This window comes from Grus americana, chromosome 28 (genome assembly GCF_028858705.1).
Source record: "Grus americana isolate bGruAme1 chromosome 28, bGruAme1.mat, whole genome shotgun sequence".
Classification (NCBI taxonomy): domain Eukaryota; kingdom Metazoa; phylum Chordata; class Aves; order Gruiformes; family Gruidae; genus Grus; species Grus americana.
Window position 1 is genome coordinate 3,595,568 of NC_072879.1, and position 24,945 is coordinate 3,620,512.

At 66.0% G+C, this 24,945-nt stretch overlaps 1 protein-coding gene across 1 annotated transcript; it reads right to left on the minus strand.

Moving 5' to 3' along the window:
* Window positions 1-130: 130 nt before the first annotated feature.
* On the minus strand, window positions 131-24,810 carry ARID3A (AT-rich interaction domain 3A). The gene is made up of 9 exons (XM_054805306.1): window positions 24,655-24,810; window positions 20,849-21,833; window positions 19,835-20,156; window positions 5,070-5,142; window positions 3,822-4,005; window positions 3,352-3,599; window positions 2,724-3,020; window positions 2,546-2,635; window positions 131-2,353 (listed from the first exon to the last, which is right to left on the minus strand). The coding sequence occupies exons 2-9, from the start codon at window positions 21,268-21,270 to the stop codon at window positions 2,133-2,135; spliced, it is 1,857 nt and encodes a 618-aa protein (XP_054661281.1). The 5' UTR covers window positions 21,271-21,833; window positions 24,655-24,810; the 3' UTR covers window positions 131-2,132.
* Window positions 24,811-24,945: the final 135 nt, after the last annotated feature.

Genomic DNA, 24,945 nt, shown 5'->3' on the forward strand with positions numbered 1-24,945 from the left:
CAGACAACACAACTTTTTTTTTTTTTTTTTAATATTTCATCAACTTTACAGGGTTACAATTGTCTTAAATATTCTGAAGTTTAAATACAATCTGTATAATAATGTTATTATAAAATGTAAACTTTCAGTGTTTTTATTTTATCTTTTTTTTTTTTTTTTTTAATAATCAAAAGTTTCAATACCTGAATGTTTGTAAAACTGAAATATTTCACCGGGGGCTCGGGTGCGCCCGAGGCCACCGCTCTCAGAGGTAGAATGTGGTTTTTATTCTTTTTCTTTTTTTTGTCTTTTGTGGTTTTTTTTCTTTTTCATTTTTTACCTGAGTTAAGATATGCACGCTGGGTAAATGCGTCTGCAGCTGTGTCCGTTCCTTTTTTCTTTCCAAACCCCAGAGAAACTGATTTAGGCTTTTTTTTTTTTTTTAAATCGATATGCAAAAAGAAAAATAAAGTGGAAGGTAATACGCTCTCAAAAAAAAAAAAAGAGGGGGAGGGAAGAGGAAGGGGGGGAATAAAAATAATTAAAAAAAAAAAAAACCAACCAACCCAAAACAGTGACTGTACAAATGCAAAAACTCACTAAGAAAATCTAACGCCCACCCTGGGCACGAGAAATGCCCCCCCCCCCCCCGCCCCAGATTTCTCCTTGTGGGGAGCTGGGCTGGATCCTAAGAGCAGCAGGAGCCGGACGGAGCCCCCCCAGACCCCCCCCCCCCAAGGGCCAGGGGGGTCCACGGAGCCACGAAGGGGCATTTCCAGCTCTGGAGAAGGGGGGAAAAAAGGCTGAAAAAAAAAAAATTAAAAGGCTGGAAAAACCCCAAATCCCCTGAGATCGTTGCTTCCCCAAGCAGGAAAAAAAAAAAAGGGGGGGGGGGGAGGTGTCCCACCAGCACGGGACCCCCACCAGGCACCCGGGGAAGGGGGGGGAAAAAAAATACCCCCTGTGCTCGAGGTCGAAACCTGAGGAATTGAGATACCGAGTTTGGGGGGTGGGGGCGTGTTTCGGTATCAGGTCGCGATTGTGTCTCACGCAGATGTGGGAGAACGTTTCGGGGGGGGGGGGGGCGCAAAAATAAAGTCTAAAAAATGCAAAAAAAAAAAAAAATTACGAAACCTGGCCGGCTGGAGAGAGAACACTGCTTAAAATAAATCTTCGGGGCTGCGGGATGATCCGTGTCCTTCGGGACCTCCGGAGCATCCCACAGCCCGCCCCCCCCCCCGCCCCGAGCATCCTCGTCCTGTTGCTAAATTGGATATTTTATGCCGTTCCCCTCTAGAATCGATCCCCCCCACCCCACCCCATACACCACCCGGCTCCCGCTCTCACCAAGCTGCTTATTTTTGGAGGAAAATACGCCCAAATTGGCTTTGCACAGTAGTATTATGGGAAGGGGGGGGGGAGGCTGCCTGTGCCGGGGGAATGGGGGGGGGGGGTCTGGGGCGCCTGGGGGGGGTTCCCAGGGGAAGGAGCAGAGCTGGACCCGGCCACCGACAGCGATCAGAGGAGAAAGGAGGTTACACGGTTTCCAAGCTCCCGTTTCCCTGATGAACACTAATATATATCATTTGCATGTTAAAAGTTCGATTCTTTTCTCTTTTCTTTTTAGAGAATAAAATAGAAGCTATTTACAACAAAACAATCAAACAACAACCTCTTAAAATCCCATATAGTGAGTGTAGTTCTCAAAATAAAGGGGGGGGAGGGAAAAGGATCTAAATGAATAAAATATCTCCCGATTTCCAATTTTTTTTTTTTTTATCTCTTTTTTTTTTCCTTTAGAGAGTGCCGGGGGGTTTCACTAAAGCTCGCGTCGGCAGGCGTCCGTGCGTCTGTCTGGAGGTAACACGAGTTAAAAAATAATAATAATAATAATAATAAATGTACAGTGCAAAGTGTGATGTGAGTGAGGTAAACGGTCCCGGACCGGCGCGGCGCAGCGGGACAGCCGGCGGCTCCGGCAAAACCCCCGGGCTAAAGCTTTTCTGCCTCGCAAAGGAAAATCCCAACAACACGAGAACAAGGGCAGAGCCCAGCCGGACCCCGGTGAGGCCTTGGCCCCCCCCCCCCCGGGCCGCTGCCAGGCGAGGGGCTGCCGGCACGGGCGAGGGGAAGGGGCCGGGGGGCCGGGGGCGTTAAGGCGACGCATTGTTGGAGGTAGAGCTGGGGGGCACGGCCAGGCTGGCCGGGGCCGCAGGGGGGACGCTGCCACCGCCGCCGCTCCCCACGCCGCCGCCGCCGCTGCTCCGGCTGCCGCCGCTGCCGCCGTTGCCTTTGGTGTAGGCAGAGGAGGGGAGTGAGGAGGAGGAGGAGGAAGAGGAGGAGGAAGGGCCGGGCGTCTGGGCGAACAGCACACCTGGGGAGAGAGCAGGGGGGCTGAGCCGGGGTGGGGGGCGGCACGGCTGCGCCAGGCTGCCTGCACGCACCGTGCCCGCAGCCGAAAATGGGGTGAACAGCAGCGGGAGTGAGGCCGGGCGGTGCCCGGTGGGGGCTGCTGGGGATGGTGGAGGTCGAGCAGCCCCGGCCCGCATCAGCGGGAGCCCCTCACCTGTGTAGACAATACCGTTGATCTCAACCGACATGCTGATGCTGTTGGTGCCGTTGCTGCTCAGGCCGGCGGCGGAGTCCTGGCGGTTCTCTGCCGGGGGAGAACCGGGTTACAGACCCTGCTGGGACCAGGGGCCGCGGCGGCTCTGCCGGGCCGGGGGGCCGGGGCTGGCACTGACCTGGCGAGCGGGTGCCCTGGCTGTTGATGCGGATGCTCATGGGCAGCTGGGCCGTCATGGCCAGCAGGTTCTGCTGTAGCGCCCGCTGCATCAGCCGCTGCTGCTCGTCCGTCACCAGTGCCATCTTCTTCTCCGGGGGCTCCCCCGACTCCAGCTTCTCCCGCAGCTGCTCCAGCGCCACGGCTTGTGCGGCCGCCGCCACCTGCACCGCGGCCGCCTGGGCCGCCACCACGGGGTGGCCGGCCAGTGAGACGGGGAGCCGGCTGGGCATGGAGATGGGGATGGGGGACTCCTCCTCTGCAGGGGCAGAACAGGTGGTCAGGGACGCGGGGGGCAGGGACAGACGGGTGCCACCGCCCCGGGGTGTCCCCAGCCCGGCACAACGTCTCGGGGCCCCTCCACGCCTCGTGTCTGTGCCAGGGGCTGCCCGGCACCTCCTGCCCCTCCGAGGCCGGAGCTGGGTGCCCGCAGTCAGGGTCCCTCAAACAGGCCCCAGTGCCCAGAGCCCGGGGAGGGGACGGGAACGTGACCCCCAGCCCGCGGCGCCCAGCTCTGCCCCTTTCGGGGCTGCATCCCCGGTGCCCAGAGGGGGCTCAGCCCATAGCCCGGGCCCCGCAGCAGCCATTACCTTTCTTGATCTTCTGGACGGGAGCGATGGACCCGCCATTGGTGGCGGAGGCCAGCCCCAGCGCAGGCACAGGCAGCTTGGGGGAGGAGAGGAGGCCATGGGTGCCGCCGGGTGAGTAGGTGAAGAGGGAGCTGCCGAAGCCCTGCCGACGGCCCTCCCGCCGGTTGCTGTCAATGGCCGCCTGCAGCTCGTTGGGGTTGCTCAGCCCTCGCTTCTCACATTCATAGGGGTACAGGTACTTCATGTACCTGCCAGCGGAAAGGGATGGAGATGGTGATCTGGTGGCTGGGCACCCCCAGCCCACGCGCTGCCCCCCTCACCTCCATGCCACCCCTTCCCTCTCCACCATCCCCAGACCAGGGTCCCCCCCAGTATCCCGCACAGGGCAGAGGGAGCGCGGGCAGCACTGACTCTGCCGGAGTTGCGCCCCTCCCCAGCCCACCGCACCGTGCCGAGCCCCCGCCGCTCACTGGGTGCGCAGGGTGAAGGCAGCGCTGGTGATGGAGGTGGGCAGGTTCAGCCCCTTGGTGATCTCCCGCCACAGCTTCTTGTTGATCACCTCCACCAGGCCGCCCTTCTCCGTCACCAGCGTGTACAGCATGTACAGGTCCAGCACCTGCTTGGCCATGATGGGGATCCGGTTGACGGGGGTCCCTGGGGAGTGGGGGGAGGAAAGAGCGGGTCTGCACTGCTGCTTTCTCAGCCCCGGAGCAAAAGAGGGGGGAAGCCGGCGAGAACCCCTGCGAGGCGGCGCAGGGGCCAGGGGGGTACTGCTCCTCCCTTCCCTTCCACCATCTCCTCCTTTCCCCCTCGGGACCCCCCACCTCGCTTCCACCTCCCTGAGCATCAGCCCCACGCACAAAGGAAACAGAAACTCGCAGTTTTCAGCCACAGCCCCCGAAACGGGGCTGAACACGGTTTCTCAGGCTGAGGTCGGTGGCACCCGGCAACAGGAGTTATTTATAACGGCGGCGGTGCTTCCCGGTCACGAGGGTCCTGCCGAGCCAGGGGCTGCACGTGCATGGGGGGAGGTCATCCCTCCCACGACAGGAAAGGGGCTGCAGCACCTCCTCCCTCCTGGGGGTCTCTGCCCCCCTGGCACCAGCGGGCACGGGGGCTGCTCCGGGAGGATGCTGGCGGGACGCAGCCAGCTCCGGCAGCGCCAGGCCAGCGGCTCCCCGGCCCCCCCGCGCACGCACACGTGCTTCCCCCAGCGCCTGCCTGACAAAAGGCTGAAGGCAGTGATGCGTCAGCATTTCCAGCGCTGTTTTCCACGCAGGAACCAGACCCTCAGACCAGGCGAATGCTTCGCTTTCAGCCCTTTCCACCCCCCTGGCCCCCCAGCACCCACCTCCTGCCAGCCCAGGGCAGAGCGAGACGGCAGCGAGGGGCTTCGCCCTCTGCAATAACCCGGGGAAAGGACAGCGGAGGGGAGGCAAAGCCAGGGGACACGCGCCCAGGAGGGGCTGGACCCCGCAGGGAAGGGGCCGCAGGTCCCGGATGCGATGGGCGCAGGGAGCGGGGCCAGGCGAGGGGGGGCTGCAGGCGCCGGTGCAGGATCCAGCCCAGCAGGTTTGACCCCGCTATGCAAAGAGGTTAAAAATTAACCAGCAGCCTGGCCAGAGCTGTGACCTCGGGGTTGTAATGAGGGGCAAGGAAATGAGCTCCCGGCCCCAGGAGGGCGCGGGGGGGAGTGGGGTGGGCGCGGGGGGGCTCACCTCGCTTCTGCATGAAGCTGAAGAGGTCATCCAGGAACTCCTTCCTCCTGGGGTCGCCATCCAGCTCGTACAGCTGCGCAGCGAGGAGAAAAATGCTCAGAAAAACCCCTTACCTGTGCCCCCTGCCACCCAGAGAGCCCTGACCCTCCCAAAGCAGCATCCCTGGTGCTTGTGCCTGCCGGCCTGAGCCATTCGGCACGGGGGGTCCCTGCATGGGGCCACGGCATCCTGAGGGTCCCTGAGGCTCAGAGCTGACCAGCGCCCATGCCCTGGCAGAAGCCCCGAGATGGTGGTGCCATCCCCTGCCTGCCCCGCTCAGAGCCTGGCCCCAAAACACCGGTGCCAAAATCGCAGCGCCGCACCTCGCCTGCAGGCCGGAGCAGCTCCCACGTCACAAGCGCCGCGATCGGCCCCTGGTTCCTCCCAGGAACACCGATCCTGGTTATTTTTAGCATCCACCGCGTGCGTGGCACAGAGTGGAGCAACGCTTTGGTGTTATCCATCCTCCACACCTGCAGCGCCGGAGGGAGCCAGCGCTGGGAGCTGGCGAGCTTGTGTGCCACGGTGCCAGCTCCTGTGCCACGGCACAAGCTCGTGTGCCGTGGTGCAAGCTCGTGCCTGCTGCGGTGTGTCAAAAGGGGGTCCCTGGGGGTACAGCCCTGGCAAAGGAGAGCCGTGATGAGGCGAGGAGGGTGTGGAGCTGGACCCCGGCGCAGGGCACCCTCCTGGCCGTGGTACGCCACTGGCTGCCGTGCCACCCAGCAGAGCCTGCTCCCCTCTGCCCGGCGAGGCCGGCGCCGTGCATGGGCTGACCTGGGAGTCTGGCAGCCTCTCCTCCTGCAAGAGCATCTCCCCCCCCCCAGGTCGCTGCACTGCTCAAGGCACGGCTGCCGGAGCAAACCCGGCAGGACGAACCGCACCACGCTGCACCGCGCTACACAGCCAGGACACGTCCTTCTGAGCTGGGGCAGGCAGACACGGGCAAGGCTTCTGGCACAGCCGCGCCTCGAGCACCCGGCTCTGCTGGGGCAGCTTTCGTCGGGACCCCACCCCGAGCGCAGCAGCCCGGCACATTCCTGCCTGATTTATGGCAGCAGGATCTGCTGGCCTGAGCGCCCCAGGACGCAGGCAGGCACGCCACGCCGGCTCTGCCTCTCCCGGTGCTGGCAGCCGAAGCCCAGCGCGGTTTCTGCCCGGAGGTGGTGGCTGGCAGATAATCTTTCCCCCCAGGAGGGGTGTCAGAGCAGGGGCTGCGCGGGGCAGGCGCAGCCCAGACACCACGGGGATGGATGCTGCAGCCCTCACCCCAACCGGCCGCCCCCTGGCCCCTTGGCGCTGAGCGGCTCTCGCTTTTCTCAATGACAACTTTGAACAACTGCCAGCGGAGCCACGGCGGCCGGGCCAGGGCTATAAATATTACCACGTAACTCACCAGGCATGCACCACCGGGCCGCCAACCGCGCGACGGCAGATCAGCACGTTAACCGGGTCACCGATACACCCGCTCATCCCACGGGCATGCCTGGCACGGCACCCTGGTGGCACCGGCACCCGCAGGCAGCCGTTGCCCTGGCTGTAAGCAAGGGGTGTGAGCCCCCTCCTCCCGCCACCCCCCAGGGAGGATCCGGATCCTGCGGGGCTGAACTACTCGCCTGCCGGCACCGATCAAAGGGATCAATGGGGCCGTGCTGATAAGAGGGGCAGGGCAGTGCAGGGAAGCCATAAACCCCCAGTTCCCCTGGAAACCTTGCCCAGCTCGCCTGGCCCCCCGCAAGCCCCCAGGGAAGGGGCAGGAGCCACTGTCCCCACCGGCCAGACCCCTCAAAGCCCCTCTCCCTCCCCAGCTCCCCGGCAAGGGGTCTGGTGTGTAGGGGCAGCCCGGAGGGACCACGGCACGGGGGGGAGCGGTTGGTGCACCCCGGCAGGGCAGGGCCGAGCCATGGCACAGCGGGCACTGCTGTGGTTTGTGGGGCTGAGCCACACGGGCTGCTCCCGATCGGCCGAGGGATGTTGGGCGGGCGCCAATCCAGCCTCCCTCATTTCCTTGAGTGGCTCTGAAAGCCGCACGTGGAGAAAGGGCTTCCCCGGCGCCGTGGAACTATCCTGCGAGGTGCTGAGCCCCCTGCCCACAGCTCCACCACTCACGGCATCCCCGCTGCCCCCCACAGTTCACCCTGAGCCCCGTTAACCCCGCACGGCAGGAGCTGGCTCAGCGGGTACAGCCTCCCAGTACCGGCACTGCGGCAGAGACGCCGTGCCCAGGCCCTGTGGGGACCCCCAGCCCACGCCGCGGCACCAGCGCTGCCGCAGCTCCCATGGTCCAGACACAGGAGCGGCAGGCAGTGTGCCGGGCAACCGGGCCACACTCAGCCCAGCTGGGGGATTAAATACAAACCCGGGGAGGGAGAAGTGTCGTGGCGCAATGGAGGGGAGCGGGGGCTGGAAGACCATCGCCCTCCTGCTCGGGAGGAAGGGAAATGTGAAAACCCAGAAGTGCCGGCAGCACGGTGCCATGCCCCCGGCGCTGGCAGGCTTTCACCCGTCCCCGGGGAGAGCCGGCAGCGACATTGGCTTTGGCCCCCGTGCCGTGCCGTGCCGTCCCTGGGGCCCGGGGGCCCAGATCGTGGCAAACGGTGGGTACGACCAGCCAGCACCGAACATGGAGCCATCCCGGCACAGCACCAGGCACAGCATGAGGAGGTCACGAGCAACCTATTAACCTGCAGAGCTCTAAAAATCGATTAGCCATTTATGAAAACATCAGTTCATTCAATTTTTATAAAGCCAGCTCTTAAATAAAGCCGCTCTCGCACGGCTGCGGGTGGGAGCTACGGCTGCGTTTCGGGAGGGACAAACGTGCTGGTTCATTTACGGCCCCGCTGCCCCCGGCCGTGGGCCCCCCCGGGCTCAGTCCCGAGGGGAACGGACACATTTAAGAGGATGAAAGAAAATTAACCGTCAGCTGAGGAAAGCATGCGTCGGCCGGGCCGCAGGGATTAGTGGCAGCAGGCAGGCGGCTGCCCCGTGTGCCGTCCTTCCACGCGCCCCAGACCGCCCGCCAGCCCCGGTGGTCCCATGCCGAACTCTGCCAGCCATGGCCGCTCTCCCCCATCCCAACCGGGATGAAGCCGTGGGGATCACTAAGGCCAGTGAGCAGAGGGAGCCCCATTCCTGCCCAGCACCCTCGAGGCCCTGCCGGCACACCCAGCCGCGGCTGCCGGGCAAAGGACATTTTGCAAGCTGCCGCTTGTGGTTACCGGTGAGATTTCGACAGCTCTGCCGTGCTCGGCTGCAGCTCGCCGGTCACCGCCGCACCAGAATGGGGAGAGGGGCTTGGCCAGGCCAGGGCTCCCCCGTGCCAGGCGCTTCCCTGGCTGCACCCCTGGGAACTCCCCAGACCCTCGTCCATGGCAGCAGAACACCCGGCAGGAGGGCAGCTTCCCAGGGAGCTTGGCCAGCAGCGCCACGAGGCGAGGACGTGCCCAGCTGTGGCCGGAACGTGCCCTGCCTGCACCGCGGCCGTGCCGTGTGACCGAGCGGCATCTGCTGAGCTGCCTCCATCCCCCCTCGCCCCCCAGGCACAGGCAGAGACGTGGAAGGGGGCAGAGACGAGCGACTTCCAGCAGCCCCTCGCAGGATTTCCTTGCATTGACAGCATCCCGCGTTTGCCGGGACGCCTCGCTGGCAGCCTGTGGCACTCCCGTGCTGGCGAGGACGTGGCAGAGGAGCCATGCACCCCGCAAACGCCAAAAGGCAGTGCGGGCATCATAGGAAAGCTTAGATATTGGGTCTCAAAATAAAAATTGAGGAACAGAAACATGTTCTTGTTTCAGCAGCGTGCGAAACTGAGCATGCAGCCGGGCTCGGCACAGATAGGCTGCGACTGGCACCACCGGACCGAAATCAGCAGGTGCCGATCCCCAGCTGGTGCTGATGCTGATGTCCTGCCTGCCGCGCTCGAGCACGGCTTCTGCTCGGCACAAAGCACGGTTCCTCGTCAGGGAAGCGCGGGTGGAGGCAGCGAGGCTTGGTGCAAAGGTAATGCCGGCCGCCAGGCAGCGAGCTGTGGGGAGAAGCCACCCTGTCGCCGCTGACTCAATAGATTTACATTTCGTAATTAGGGAGGCCACAGGGAGGTGGAAACGACTTAATCTGTAACGCAGCTGCCTCAAGAATATCCTCTTACCGTGGGGAGGCTGCCTGGCCACGCCGCCCCGCTGACAGGTCCCCATAGCGAGAGCACGGTGCCACGGGATGCTGCGGCACAGCTGACCCCAGCCCTGCCGGGGGGGTAGGAGACGTCCCCCACCTCCCCAAGAGCCCCCTGTGTTGGGGGGTCTGGCCTTGCGCACCCGGTGCTCCCAGCGTTCACCCGGCACAGGGCAAACACCCGGTGCCACCGGCATGGCTGGCTCTGCACCGCAGTGCCCAACACACCTCACCGCCGGCGCAGCCCCCATCAGCTCCAGCCCTCCGTCCTTGCGGCCGGCTGAGGACGAGGTGCCAGATGGCCGTTGCCAGCAGATATATAATTAAGTGGAGGAGGAATTAGGAAGGTGGCAGGCGGGTGGCACTGACCTCGTACCCCAGCACCCCGGCAGGATGCTGGCCCGGCGTTTGGTGTGGATGACCAGATTAACGTTTCAAACCAGATTATGGGAAAATCCCAACCCGTTGGCTTTCAAAGGGCTGGCGGGGAGGCGGCCCCTCGGCAATGCCAGGAATGTAGGAGAGAGCCCTCGGCACGGGAGCGGTGCGTGCCGGGGTCCGCCAGGAGGGACCGAGATAACAGCCCCCTCCCCAGCAGCCCACCACTCCCCTGCTAACGGCCCCCCGAGCTGCGGGCCAGGAGCACGATTACAGCAGGGAGGGGAAGCGCCATTTAAAGAGGCTCCGAGCGCAGCCCAGGAATGTCGGGGCTCACGCCGGAGCCAGGCAAGTCTCCCCATCAGCAGGAGCCCCCCCCCGCCTGCCCCCCCAGGAATCACAGAGACCCCCCCCGACCAGAGAGCAGGGGCGTGCGGGGCTGGGTCTGCACAGGAGCCAGCGTCCCGTGTCTGAGTTAAAAACACCACCCCCCCCCGCCCCAGCTTGGTTCCGGGTTTTCAAGCCTTGGGGAATAATTTTCAAGTTTTTTTTCCATCGCCAGGAAGTCTCAACACTCTCGGCTTTCCTCCTTTCTCTTCGAAACCGGTTTGGGACGTGCACACCGTGAGCCGGGGGGGGGGGGGACGCCGCCGACCCCCAAGAGCCACAGCAGCTGGTACGGGGGGGCTGGTGAGCCCTCCAGCGGGGCCGACCACCTCACAGGGGCTGAAAAGGCCTGAATTTCTGTATTTAGGGAAAAAATACAACAAAGGCAGCCGCAGGGGAAAGCCCACCCCGGTGAGGCGCCCGCGGCAGGTAGCAGGGCAAACGTCCGACTGATTCCAGCCTGGGCAGCGTGACGGGGCGGCGGGGGGGGCTCCTTCTCTCTCTCTTTCTTTTCTTCCTTCCTTCCTCCGAGTGGCCCCTGGGATGTGTCCCTTTGTCCCGCTGACAGCCGAGGGGCGACGCGGGGGGAGAGATCGCACACGCTAACGAGTTATTTAACGAAGAATAAACATGCGGGCGGTGTTTCCTGTCCTGCTCCCGGTCCCTGCAAGCAGGCCCCCGGCCCCCGGCCCGCCAAAGCACCACCGGGGCACCCGCCCCATGCCGATCGCACGCCAGGACCCGCGGTCGGGGCCGGAGGGGGCGCTTACCAGAAAAAGAAAGTAATTTGTAAAAACTAGAGTGAAGGGCTGGCAACGAGCCCCGAAAGGAAGCGTTTCGGGTGATGCCGGTGCGGTGGTTTCCTGTAAGATGGTGGCTGAGTCAGGGCTGGGGGTGCCCGAGGACGCACAGCCCCCGTCCCGGGCAGAGCCTTTGCGGGGCGCGGGGGTACCGGGTTTGCTGGGGCCGATCCCTCGCAGCGAAGGGCAAAGGGAGAGTCCAGCCCCGGCACAGATCCCGCCGCAGATAAAGCGCTCAGCTTAGGGACGGGTCACCTCTCAATGTCCCCATCCCTAATCCCCGGTGAGCCCCCCCAAAGCACAGCCCTTCCTCGGGAAGGGGCGCCTGGGGGGCAGGGGTGTGTGGCCCCTCCCCAAAATCCCCAGGGGTGGCCCCCCCCCCCCTCACCTCGCTCACCAGCTCTGAGGCTGGGAAAGGGCCGGTGCTGCTGGGAGGCTCACCTGCGCAGGACGGGACGGGACGTGGCCGGCTCCTGCTGCCGGCGGCCAAGTCCACTGACCGGCCCGGCGGGATTCCTGCCGCCTGCGCACGGCCGGGGCCACCTGGGGCGGGGGGGCCACTTCTGCAGGGGCAGCCAGGGAGGGGGCTGGGGAGCACAGGGCCCTTGCCGCCACGCTTCCCGTCGGCATTATTGTTCCTGCCGGTTCCCAGCATTGTCCCCTCCACGCACTGGCACCGCCCGGGCCACAACACGGCCCCACTGCAGGTGTCTCTCCCTACCAGTGTCCTTTCCTTGGGCTGGGGGCTGAGGGACCTGGCAGGCAGCAGATCCATCGGCGCTCCAGCGCAGGGACAAGCCTGGTCCCCATCCCCAGACATCACCTCCAAGGGCTGGGGGTCCCGAGACCACCTGGGCTTCTGCCAGCACCTGCAACCCCCCCAAGCAATGCCATAACTGCATCCTGGCCATGGTCCCACGGGAGCCACCCCGCCGGACGCGGGGCAAGGGATAGGGATGAGCAGGAGCCCACGGCACTGCAGGCAGTGTCCAGTCCCAAACCGAGCTCCCTGGCAGGATGGGGGTCCCGTGTGGCCCCCGTGCCTGGCCCTGCTGCCTCCCCAGCCAGGCTGGCGGGAGCAGCTGTACAGGCCACCCGGGGGGACATGGGCCAGTGTCAGCGATGACATGGCGGGTGTCACTGTGCCACGGAGGGGGACGTTGAATGGGTGAATTAGTCGCCGTTTAACCTCCCTGACCCGCCATTGTCCGTGTGCCGTCAGCCACCCTTCCCGCCACGCCACGGGGCTGCTCCTGCCCGGCCAGCCGGCAGCCACCGGGACGCTTCGCATGGATCCACGGCCACGCACTGGAGCCATCCCGGTGCAGTGTACTGCCGGGCCCAGACTGACGCTGGCTCCCAGGACGGCTGTGCTGTGGCTGTTTTTCCCCTTCCTGCAGAGGAGGAAGCGAATCTTGCTGCAACTGCATTTCCAACGATGGTTTCAGAGGGACCTGCCGGGCGGCAGCTTGCCGGGCTCCGGCTAAAATAAAAACTAGTTCAGTGTCTGAACGCTGACGTGCGGCACAGGCTGCCGAGAGGTCACCGCCGAGCAGCGGGGGGACAGGGGAGAGCTGCTGCCCCCCGCCAAGCCAAGGGCTGCCAGCCAGGACAGGTGGACAGGAGTCAGCCCGGCAGTGGTGGCTCTCCCAGCCCTTGCCGCGTGCGTGCCGGTGCATGCCCTTGACACAGGCTCGCTATCACACCAGACCTTGTGCAAATATTAATTCAGTGGAGTCAGGCAGTGTTGAGAAAGCTCGTCCCAGGGAGCAACACCCAGGGACCGGTCGCGCGCTGCTGGCGCAGCTCCCCGCTGCCGGCTGGGCAGACCCCAGGTGAGCGGTTGAGCCAGAGCCACGCGGCACGGACCTGGGGAAACCACGGCCAGAGCAGCAAAGCTTTTCCCAATGGAAAAGTGGTGCAAAACCCTTGGGGTACCCGGCGAGCCCCCGCCTTGGGCTGTCCCTCCTTGTGTGCCCCCAGACCTCCCCGGGGTGACACCCAACAGGGCTGGCAGGTCAAGACCCCCCTGGCGAGGATCCGGGTGTGGGGGCAGCTGCACGGGCAGGAGTAGCAGCTTCGCCAGCCCTTGCAGGCGAGCGGAGCCGGCGTTTAAATTCCACCATATGTAAATGATCGCCTTAGAAAGGAGATCGCTCTAAGCCAGAGCAGATGAGTCACCCGGGGCTTCCACCGCCCGGCCGGGGATTTGTCTAATTGCAAATCTGTTCCTGAAATGCGAGGTCCCGCACCTCCGTCCGCCCGCGGGACGGCTGCTCCACTGTGCCCGCCAGCGGTCCCCGCCGCGGTGGGGGTCTCGGGGGGGGTCCTGCCACCCCCGCACGCCCTGGCCCTGCCTGTGGGAGCTGGAAGAGGTCCAGCAGCCACAGATGGTTTTGACAGGCAGCCAGCTGCGGGCCGTCAGCCCTGGGAACCATCACCACAGAGCTGCTCTGGCAGCGCCAAAACCTTGCTGCTTCCTTGTGCTGCTGGTGACCCACAGAGGGGAAGGGGGTGGCGGGGGGCACTGCCACAGCATTGATGCAGCACCAGAGTGATGCCAACTCCAGCAAAGCAGCTGCCTGACCCTGTCCCACCGCGGCACGGGAGCAGGCAGCGGCACGTGGCGGCACATCGCAGGTGTTTGAGTCCCTGAAAGCAGGCGCTGCTGCCTGAGCAGGGGTCTCCACAGCGGCTATGGGCAGAGCATGCTCGGGCCGGTGGGGAAACCGAGGCAGGATGCTAAGCTCTTTGCCGAAAGGATTTAGGGCTGGCGTCCACATGGGCACTCCTGGCTGCCATCTGCACCAGGGCAAGACCCTCGAGCCGGCTGCTGTGGGGGGGACAGGGAAGCCCCTTCCTGAAGGACCGCCATCACCTCCCCGAGATACGTGTGGGGATGGGGACCAGCGTGCCTGCCCCTGCCCGGGGAGGAGAGCCCCAGCCCCAAGCAGCCCCTGCGCAGGGCAGATTATCGCCAGCTCCGTCCGGAGCAGGACCCAAGCACAGGCAGATTAAGTGACCAACTGGAGGGGCCAGGGAGCAGGCCAGGAGCCGAGCCGGGAGCTGCACCCCGAGCCCCCGACCCGGCTGCCCTGGCAGGCTCAGAGCCCGGTGAGCGGCCACGCAGGCAGAGCGGGCAGCGCAGGCAGGTGCGCTGTCAGGGACGTGCCCAGGGGAGAGCGGGGAGCTCCCCCCCATCCCCAAACCGTCGATTGCGGCACGTCCGGCCGGGCCCCAGGACAGGCTGCCATTTCTCCTGCGGTTTGGGCCAGAAATAGGGCAATGGAGCAATGCTGCGCCCTTGCCCAACCGCTCTGCTGCTGGGCGGCTGTTTGCTTTGCTGACAAAGGACTTGCTCTCATCTCTGCTCTTTTTTTTTTCCCTTCTTTTAAATAAACCCTCACTCCTGTTAGTTCAGCTGTGCTGGAGCTGGGAGGTGGCTGCCTCCTCTGCAGCCCTTGAGTCAGCCCGGGGGGCCAGGGCTCTCAGGGGGGACACCGGGGCTCTCAGGGGGACGCCAGCAGCAATGCCCAGGGGAGCCGGGGGGGGTGCCAGGGGGACAGCCCACCCAGGAGTACACAAAATCAGGGAAAAGGTGCTGGCCAGGCACCCGGGGCAGGAGAGATGTGTCCCCTGTCCCCCACCTTGTTAATTATCCCAGGTCTCATCAGGAGAAACGGCTTCACGCGGTGCCTGGACACCGGGGCCGGCGCCCACGGGCTGAGCTGGCTGCATGGGCACCCAGGCGTCAGGCTGGGGGAGGCACTCGGCGCTAAGCTGCTCTCACCAAGAAGTCCCTGACCCCCGGCTGGGGATCCGGCGGGATTACGGCTCCGGGAAGGCTCCCTGAACACTGTGAGCCGATTACCGGGCTGGATCCCTGGCTAGGAACACCCTTCAGTGAGCTGGACGACGACACAGGGCAAGACGGGCGATGGCTGTGCCGGGGTCTTGGGGAGGATGTGGCCCTTTTCCCGGGAGGGGACCACCTGCAACTGAATGGCTGCCCCCCACACCCCGTCCCGCTCCGGTCCCCTCCTCGCCCCTGTTATCTGCCACCGACCCGGCCAGGCGCCACAATCGCCTCCTCCTGGTGCAGAAGCGCCCGGCCGGGGGCCCCAGGGTGCTGCCCTTTATCTGCGCCCCCGCCATGCCGCAGCACTGCCCAGAGCAAAACCGCCTTTGGGGCGGGGGGGACGGTGGCCCCTGGCCGGTGACGACACCTGGGTACCCCTTTCCCCACACAGGGGCCCCCTTGCCCTCCCTGGGGGCAGCTCATCCGCTCGGCTGGCTAATGCAATAAAGCTCTAATCAATATTTTAAAGAAAGTAAACGGACCCTCCCACTCTCGTTAAGAGGCCACAGGGCCCCCGCTCCCGGCCCTGCTCCCCGGCCGGCTTCGGGCTTTTTAAATAAAAATAATCCACGGGAGAAGGGGGTTCGGGGCCTCACACCGGGGGCTCTGCTGCCAGCGGGGGCAGAGGGGATCCCCCACGCCTTAACCCCAGCCCGGAGTTTCTGCATGGAGGCTCCAGGCCCCAGGGCTTCAGAGGAAAAGCAGCCTTTTCCTCAGCCCCTCCAGACCCTCCCACCCTTCCCCAGGAAAATCCCGGCTTCATCTTCCCGGGAGCCACCGTGGCCCTGCCACGTGCGCAGCCCCGGCTGGTCCCCACGTCTGGGAGCGGGTAGGGCTGGGGGTCCGCTTTCGCCCCCGCCGAGCCCAGCGCGCCGCCCACCGAGGTCACAGAGTTGCTTTCGGTTTGTTTTTTTCTTTTTTTTTTTTTTTTCTTTCTCCCCAACCGTTGCACTTTGAAACGCCGTATCTCGGGGGAGCACTGCTCGGCACAAGATAAGGGCTGAGGTTTTTGCCCCCCACGTGCCACCGGCGTGGTTCAGATGTCCACATTTGGGACAGCTTAAGAAACCTCCCGCCCCCCCAAAGCACCAGCACCCCACCAGGACCCTACTGCCGGGCAGCCTCCCCCCAGCACCATGTCAGCTTCTTAAAGCCTCTGACGCTTCCTGCGAACAGGAGCAGAGACGGGGGGTCAAACATCAGCCCGTAGCACCCCAAACAAATGGGACACCCCAGAGGGAGCCCGGCGGCTGCTGCGGCCAGATGGAGCGGAGGGAGCAGCAGGACTCTGCCCCCCCCCCACGCCGCCGGCTGCCCCAGCTGCCCTCCCATGGTACACGGTGCCGGGGTACTGGGGTGCACGTGCCGGGGGGAGCGCAGGCAGCCGCTGCCTGTCGCGGGCAGAACAGGAAACTCCAAAAGGGGCAGAGGCAGGAAACTCCAGCCCCGTGGGCTGCCGACGTGCCCGGGGCTCACGTTCCCGGTATTAGTAGGGTGCAGTAATAGCAGTACCGAAACAGAGAGGTCAGGAGGGGGGTTCTCTGCAGGGCAGCAGCAGAGCCCCCCCCACTCACTTGCCGGGGCTGGGGCGTGGACATCAAAGCAGGTTTTTCCCCGGCAGCCCTACGCCGACGGCAGCAGCTCACAGGCATTACGCAGCAGTTTGCGGCGGCACGCAGCAGCACCGGATTTTTAGCAGGGGTTGGCTGAGCTGCTCACGCTTTGGTGGCTCGTCAAAGCCCGGCTTCCCCCACGAGCATCACCCTCCAGCGTGGTGGCATGATGGCAAACACCCACGGTGTGAGCCCCAGCAAACCCAGTGCCTGGCCACGGTGCCCTGGGGGGTGGGTGCCAGGGCTCACCCCGAGCCCCCCATGGCCAGCTGGGACCTCCGCAGCTGAGCCCAGCTCCAGGCTGGCAGCCCGGACACACCGGCACCACCCCGGGAACCTGCCGTGCCTTTTGGGGTGAGGGTAGAGACAATCCCAAACCCAAACAGGAGAGAACGTGGCCCCAGTCCGGCAGTGCAGCCCAGCATGGCGGTGGCACAGGGGAACGTGCCGACATCTCACCGGACCCCTCCACCCCCATGCCGCTGGCGGCAGGGCTACAACAGGCACAAGATCAAAACGAAAGTGAGCCTGCCCTCGCTGTGGCCGGCGTGGGAGGACGACACAACAGCTATTCCCCACGGGGAACCTCCTCCCACCCCAAAAACGCTCCTTTCCCCTCTGAGGAGCCATCCCGGCCTCAGTAGCCGCTGCCCCCCCGACCCCCCGCCACACCGGGGCCTCCTTTGTTCTGCTGCCTGCGCGGGCAGCACCCCGGGTCAGCCTCCGAGCTGACCTCTGCCTGCGCGGTAGCCATCCCCGGGGACGGGGAGGTGCCACGCGCCAGCTCCCTAACCTCCATAACTCTTCCTCCTGCCCTCCCCTTCCTCCCCCTGAATTGGGCCCCCTCCTCCTCCTCCTCCCCCCAGCTCCCCGCCGTTCAACCCGGTCAAGCCTCGGTTTGCAGGAATCTGTCCCAGATGCGTCAGTAAAACCCCACGGCAGAGGATGGGGACAGCCCCGGCAGGCACGGGGCACCCAGAGCTTTGATGCAGAGATGGGCACGGGGACTGGGACAGCGGCAGTGCCGGGCCAGGACTGCGTCCTCAACCAGAGAGAGGGAGACCAGGGGTCCAACGCTGGTTTGGGCCGTGCACCAGCACTCCCCGAGCTGAACCAAACTGCACCGCAGCGAGACCCGGAGAGCCCTGGAGGTGCCGGGGGCCGGGGCCAGACCACCAACCCTGTGCTGCCTGGGGGGCACAGCCTGCTTTGGAGGCAGGGGGAAAGAAACTAGAGTCACCCGCCTCCCCCAAACTGAGTCCACACCGCCACAGCTCAGCCCCCAGAGGTGCCGGGGGGCTCAGCCAGCCAACGTGTGCAGGAGACTCATGGGAGAGCAGAGGTGCTCCCAGCGCCGAGCGGAGAAGAGCTCATTTGCAAAAAAAAAAAAAAAAAAAAAGAGGAAACCTGAAATAGCCCCTTCCTCGAGCAGCGTTTCCCCACTGCAGCGGGCAGGCCCAGCACCAGCACAGCCACGCTCGCGGCACCACATCCCCACTGGCTCTCCCACATAGGGGGACCTGGCCACGCGCTCGCAGCACCACGTCCCCACTGGCTCTCCCACGTAGGGGGACCTGGCCATGGTGCACCAGCACCCCAGTGCTGCCTGGGTTTCCTCTAACACACCTCTCCCCCGGTAAAGGGGCAGCAGCGGCAGGAGCAGGGAAGCAGCAAAGCATCTCCTGCCAAGCAGCTCCGGTGCTGCGGCGGTCGCCCCACGCCAGCACTCGCTGTTTACATTCCTGCTGCTCCTTCCCAGGCCGCACCGGCCCGGCTGCGCCAGCTGGGCTGGAGCTGGGGCGCTCGGCGGCACGCGCTGGAGGGCGGCCAGGAGGAGCTCCCAGCCGGTGCCGCGCTGCGCCGAGCAACCCCCTGGCCCGGGTCCAGCGGCCGCGATCCAAGTGCCGTCGCGCTGGCGGGCTGACGTGCCGGGGAAAGCCTCTCCCGGCCGCGCACTTTGCCTCCTCTCCTCCGCCCACGGCACGGCGGCTGCAGCCGCTTTTCTCCCCCCTCCGGCTGGTTCCACAATCAACCGCCATGCCGGGCTCTCCCAGCCGACCCCAGGAAGCAAAAGCAGGAAAGAGGGGCAGCTCGGTCCCTTTCACTGGCACGGCTTAGGGGGAAGAGATGGGGAGGGGGCAGAGGATGCCTTGGGACTTGGGCGCAGCGAGGGACTCGGTGGAGACTACAGCACATCTACGGACCAGCGTGGCACGGGTCCCACACACACGGCCAGCCACCCAGCCCCAGATTTTCCCGTTGGATCCCGAGGGCTGGGAGTGATTGCCAGCCCCCAGGAGCCGGTGCACGGGTCCAGTACAGCACCAACGTGGTGACAAACAGGAAGATCACAGCTGCGGTACAGAAAAAGCCTTTTCATAGATACAAGATCACGTCCCCGGCCTCTCGCTCCCCTGACGGCAGGAAGCACAAAAGAGAGAAACCACAAGAAGAAGAGGCGGTGTGGGTGCAGCGGCACAAAGAACGCACGGGGCAGAAGCATCCCTCCTTCCCCGCAGCCGGGCAGAAGCGTGCCGGGGAGGGTGGCTGAACACTCCCCACACTTGCTTGTGCTTCCTCCGCCAGCCCCATGGTGAGGCTGCCCGCATCCAGATGTGCCGGCAAATCCCGGCAGCCCCTTTCCCCTTTGGGGAAGGGGCAGGGGCCGTCGCATCCCTCCCGAAAGGCCACCGTGTCCCAGCCACTCCATCTGGGTCCCATCTGCTGCCGTTGGCTCCCGTCCCTTCCCCCAGCTCTAAACTCAGATGTATTTAAACACACACATCAAAGGCACCGAGCAGCCCCCGGGGAGCCCCAGCTCACAGCATATTTCCTTCTATTAGCTGAAAGCGGGGCACAGCAAGCTCCAGTGCCAGGAGAGAGCGAGAACGTGCCTGCCTTCTGCCAGCCCAGCTCAGCTGGTGCGGGGAAGGTGGTGGAAGGGGCAGCCAGGGTGCTTTCACCCCTGGTTTCACTCGTCAATGGCATTTTGGCAGCGGCAGGGGGGCAGTTCTGCCCCCAGACATCTGTGGGGCTGGAGTTGTCCCACCGAGTATCACCTCTGCAGGGATGGCAATGGGGAACAACCCAGGTCCCCACCAAAAACAGCTTGGGGAGGGTGGAGAAGAGGAAAACCAAGAGTCCCTTCAGATTTGCAAGTTTGTGCTGGTTTTTTCCATCATTTTCAGCAAGAATCCTCCTAGATCCCTGCAGCAAACCCCCATCGCACCGCCTGCCTGCACCGGGGCCAGGCCACGGTGCCAACCGGGACACAGGATCCCACTAGAGCCACCGACCAGGGAGGGAGTGAGGCTGAGCCCAAGCACTAAAACCACAGAGAAATCCCACGCTTTTTTAACGGCAACGACAGCAGCTTGATCAGAGAAGAACGCTGCCGGAGGCGGCACCGCCAGAGGCATCCCACCGCAGCTCTCAAGGACGCAGGGACACGCGGCAACACCGAGGAGCAGGGGAGGGACGGGTACGGGGATGGGCACGCTCATCTCGGCGGGCACTTACTTGTTTGAACTGCTCCTCGTAGGTCCAGTCGCCGTGGTCGGGTGCGGGCGGTGGGGGCTGCGCGTGGCCCAGTCCGGAGGGGAGCCGCTCCTGCCCACCCGGCAGCCGCTGCGGCTCGCCCCGGTAGTGCTGGGGCGCCGGGGGCTTGCGGAGCAGCAGCGATCCCGCACCCGCCCGCACCGCCTCTGCTGAGCTGAGCCCTTCCTCTCCCATGTCTTCTTCCTCCTCATAGTCTTCCTCTTCTTCCTCCTCCTCTTCTTCCTCTTCCTCCTCCTCTTCACCCAGGTCCTCTTCAAAGTCATCTTCATCCCACTTGCCCTTCCTAGAGCAGGGGGCAGAGGAAAGATTTGGTCTCACGCTGGGCAGGGGGCTGGGTCCCCAAAGCCGATCCCTCTGCCCTGCCTGCCCGCCCCGTGGGCACCCCACAGCCGTGGGGCTGGGACCACTTGCCCGGCACACGGGGAATCTGGCGAAGCCCCGGTGCACCCCTGTCAGTGGGTGGCAGCCCCGTGGGGCTCTGCTGGCCACCAGCATCCCAAGACGGCAGCTCCGGTGGCGAGCGGGGCTCTGCCAGATGGCTCCCAGCCTGTTCCTGGCCCTGGAGAGGATGCGGGCTGGGAGGAGGTGGCCACGAGGGCCCTACATAATTTAAAGCCAAACCAGGATCCTCTGTCATGGCCCCACGTGGCTCCCCAGGCAGAGATGAAAAGTCGCCCCACGCCAGCCCGGCACAAGGAATCACGGCTGCTGAGCCGAGCTGCTGCCCTCCATCAACTCCTGCTCCGGGATGTCCCGACGGTGCTAACCTGCCTCCCCGCCCCGAGCTGCACAAACCCGGCCTCCCGACACAGCACAGGCATCAGGCATCCCCCTGGCAGCCTTTGCCACCCCCCCCAGGCCCAAAGGGAAGGTTCTGTCCCCAACCCGCTGCGCCAAAACCCGCTGGGGCCAGACCACATCCCTGCCCCTTCCCCAAACCCGTAAGAGCTGCTGCTGTGGGCTAGGTATACTCACAGATCCTCCTCCTCCTCCTCCTCAGAGCCCATCTCCTGCTGGTACCCGCCATCCTCCTCCTCCTCCTCGCCGCGCTCCTCCTCCTCTTCCTCCTCGGAGGCCTGGCTCTCATCCGACAGCCCCGGGCTGGACGAGTGACTGAGGCCAGCGGCTGCTGCCCGCATGGCGGCCAGGGCAGCTATCTGCGCCCGCTGGATGTGCGCGCTCTCAGGCTCCGCTCCTTCCTCCAAGGGTGCTGGGGCCGGATCCTGACTGCGGCCCCGTGCCGGGGTGCTGGCAGGGGTCTGCCCCGGGGCCGGCGGGGGCTGCGCGGGGGATGGTGTGGAGCGCTGCTGCTGCTCCTGCTGCCGTGCCTCCAGTGCCTGCTGCAGCCGCGCACGCTGCTGCCGCTGCAGGTTCTCCATCACCGCCTGCAGCTTCATGGCTCTGCTGGCAGGCGGCGGGTCCCCGGGGGGGCGGGGGGCGATGCACCCGGGGGGCAATGCCCGGGAGGCACGGGGGGCAGCGCCCGGCAGGCTGCCGCGCTCCAGCGGGGCTGGAGGCCAAGGCTGGGGAGCACTGGGGGGAGCAGCCCTGCGAGGGGGCTGCCGGGGCCTGGGGGGGTGAGGGAAGTGGAGGGTCCGCAGCGCCGTTGGGCTGTCAGGGCAGGAACCGCCGCTGGGTCAGGGCAGAAGAATGTGTCCCCCAACCCTCCTCAGTCTTGCCCAGACGTCTCCTTCGCTTGAGGGCTCCGGTGGGAGGTGTGGGCACGGGGCCGCTCGTCAGGATCAGGGTGCTGCTGCCGTTGGTGAGCGCGCCCAGGCAGGCGCCGAAACCTCCACAGGTTCAACAGGCAGCAGCGGCAGCCGGGTGCATCGCCCCCTCCCTCGCCGTCCAGGCACCTTCGGGGGGCGGCAGCCTCAGGGTCAACGCGGCGTCCCCCTGCTCGGGGCCAGGCGTCCCTACTCCTTGGCCGGCTCAGCTTCCGGCAGGTGTTGGCGCAAACCTGCCGAGAGAAGCGGAGGAGAGGGTCAGCGGAGCTGCTGGTGGGAGCTGGTGAGCAGGAAGGAGTTAAAGACAGCGCAGGAGCCTCATTAATCTCGAGCTAATGAGATAGGGAGGCCGGGCCCTGCTGCGGGAGGGGGAAGGGGCCTGCTGGACCCGATAGCCCTGCCTGGCCCCGCAGGCAGCGGATACCGGGATACCAGCGCCCGCAGATAACAGACCCACAGGGAGGGCGCTGGGAGAGCCGGGTCCCCCACAGGGGACAGGCCACGTTCCTACCCGGGGACACGCTGACACGGGTGAGGGGAGCATCGGGCTCCTCATGATGGCAGGAGCAGGCAGCTGCCAAGCCAGCACCAGACCGGGGTCTACACCGTGCGTTGGGGGGGGGCCCTCAGCCAGCAGGGTCCTGGCGCGCGGCGGGGGGGGGGGGGGGACCGGACATGACACCTGCATGTCCCTGGGGCTCCGGGGCAGCCTCCCGTGGGATGGGCAGGCAGAGCCTCGCTCCTCGAACCCTGGCAAACAGGCTCTGCCGGTTGCCCCCAAGAGTCTCCATGCTTCTCCCCATCCCCGGGGGGACTGTGGGTCCTCTGGGGCGACGCAGGGCTGCGAGCAGCTCAATGCTGCTTCACCCCACCAGCAAGCACCGGAGAAACTGGCACATTAGGGCCAGACCCCAATACACCCCCCACCGCCCTGGCCCCGAGCCCCCCTCACCCCGGTGCAACCCCCAGCCGGCCCCCAGACAGATGGGGCTCCACTGGCAACAACTTCAGCACGATCTCGCCATGCCGAAGGCAGGGACAGAACTCGCCGTGCCGCCGCCACAGTAGTGCCACATCCAGGCACCGACTCGGCTGGCAAACACCCCATTTCTGCCGGTGGAGCGCGCAGACCCTGGGACCCTCACAGGGACGGAGCCAGGGCTGGCTGGGGATGCTCCCCGGGGACACGGCAGCCCCTGCTGCAGGGGCAGGACAGCCGGCAGCTACAGTAGGATCCCGCGAATTCTGGAAAGGGGAACCTGTTTTGAGCGCGGGCCGCTGCTGATAGGGCGGCCGAGTCGCAGCCGCTTCCCCCGTGCCTCGCTGCGGCCGCATCCGCTCACAGCCCTGCGCTACGAACACGCTGCCGCCGCCGCCACGGCCCCGGGCTGCCGGCTGCGCCTCAGCTGCTGCTGCTCCCTCTGCGGGGAGCCAGCACCAGGGTGGCATGAGCTGGTCAGCCACTTGAGCCTCTGCCCGTGCCTCAGTTTCCCCTCCTCTACCCCAGCCATCTCCATCTTGCCTGCGTGGAGGGGAGGCGTTGGGGCAGGGACCCTCCCCTGTCTGCACAGGCAGGGCTGCCCGCACAGGGCTGCCCGGAGCAGCGGCCACTCGCCGGCCGTGGCCGCGCTCCCCCCACGCGTCCGTCCTGCGCTGCATCTGAACTCCGCTCCCTGCGCCTGCAAGAGCCACGAGCAAAACCACAGTAAGACTCGTCCCAGGCACGTGCTCCTCCGGCCCCGCTCCGCCGTGGCTCTACCTTGCCACGAGTCGCCAAATTACTCAGGCCAGCACCGGTGCTGCCGAGAGCTGGGAGCGGAGCTGCCTCCTCGAGCACCCTGGGCCGTGTTGGGGCCACGCTGCCACGTCCCTGCGGGGAAGCAAAGCCCAAGCGCAGCCGGAGCGGTGAAGCCAGAGCCAGGGAACCGTCCCTTCACAGAGGGGCCCCGGCCCAGCGGCTGCGGTGACCTTGAGCCGTGCCCCTTTGTCCCTGCGGGCCGCGGGGGCTCGGTGCCTCCCCGGCGTGCGGGCGGTGCCGGGCGGCGCGCAGGGGATTTCGGGCGACGGCGACACCCGTGTCCCGCGGGGCAGGTGCTCGAGAGCGACAGCGGCTACGCCAGGCTAAAAATACGTGGCGGCGGACGGGGGTGTGACGGACGGGGCCTTTGTGCCACCAGCACCGGGCCATGGCTGGACACCCCAAACGCTGCCCCCCGACCCCCAGCTGGGCTCACGCCACCGCCGAGGGAGGGGGCTCCGAGGGCAGCAGAGACTGGAGCGAGGAGGAGGAGGAGGAGAGGGGGGTGCCCGTACCCCAGGGACAGACAGGGCTAGGGGGCCGCGGGAGGCACCCCCGGGATGGGTGAGGGGTTCGTCCCCGGGGAAGGGCCCGGCCACGGCGGCACGTGGCACCGGCTGCGCCTCGGCCGGCGTCGGGCCCCGGCTGAACCCGGGGAAGGGGGCGGCGGGGCCCGGCACCGCGGACCGGGGGGAACCGCCACCCCCGGCGCGGGGGGATGGGGCCGGGCTGGGCGAGCAGCTCCCACCCAGCCCAGTGCGGAGCCCGGCCCTCTCCTCCGGCCGGAGCCCCGGGAGGCCGGCGGGCCCGGTGCTGCCCCAGCCGGAGACACAGGGCGGCGGCGGCACCGTCCCGTTCTCCCCGTTGGGGGCGGCGGGGCGAGGCGCGGGGGGCTCTAACCGGCTGGGCCGGTAACGCCCGCGGGGGACAGGGGGTCCGGGCCGGGCGCGGGGGCGTGCTGGCCGGGCCGGGAGCGGCCGCGGGGGAAGGGGGGGGGGGGGGGTGAGAGCCCCGGCCCCGCGCGGGGGAAGCGGCGAGTAACCGGCCGCGGGGGAGGGGGTGCCGTGCCCCGCTCCCGCCCAGCAACCGGCCGCGGGGGTCCCAGCTGGCCAAGGGGGCGCGGCCGGTACCCGGTCCCAGTCCCTCCCAGCCCCCGAGCGCGGGGGGAGACCCCGATCCCCGGTACCGGCCGCGAGGGAAGGGGAGGAGTCCCGGTACCGGCCACAGGGCCAGCGTGGCAGCGCGTCCCCGCTTACCCGGTGGAGGCCGTGCGCCGCGAAGCCGCATAGCAGCCGCGGCCGCCCGGGGCTCGGGCTGCGGCGGGGCCAGGGTGCGCTCGGTGCCCGCACGGCTGCTGCTCTCCCCGCGGGCGGGCGGTGGGGCCCGGCGCCGCCCCGCCCCTTCTCTCCATTGGCCCGCCGCGCCCGCTCCGCCCCGCGCTGCCCCGCCCCGCTCCTCCATTGGCCCGCCGCGCCCGCCGCGCCCCGCCCCGCCTCCCCATTGGCCCGCCGTCGCCGCCGCATGCAAATGTCGCGCGCGGCGGGGCC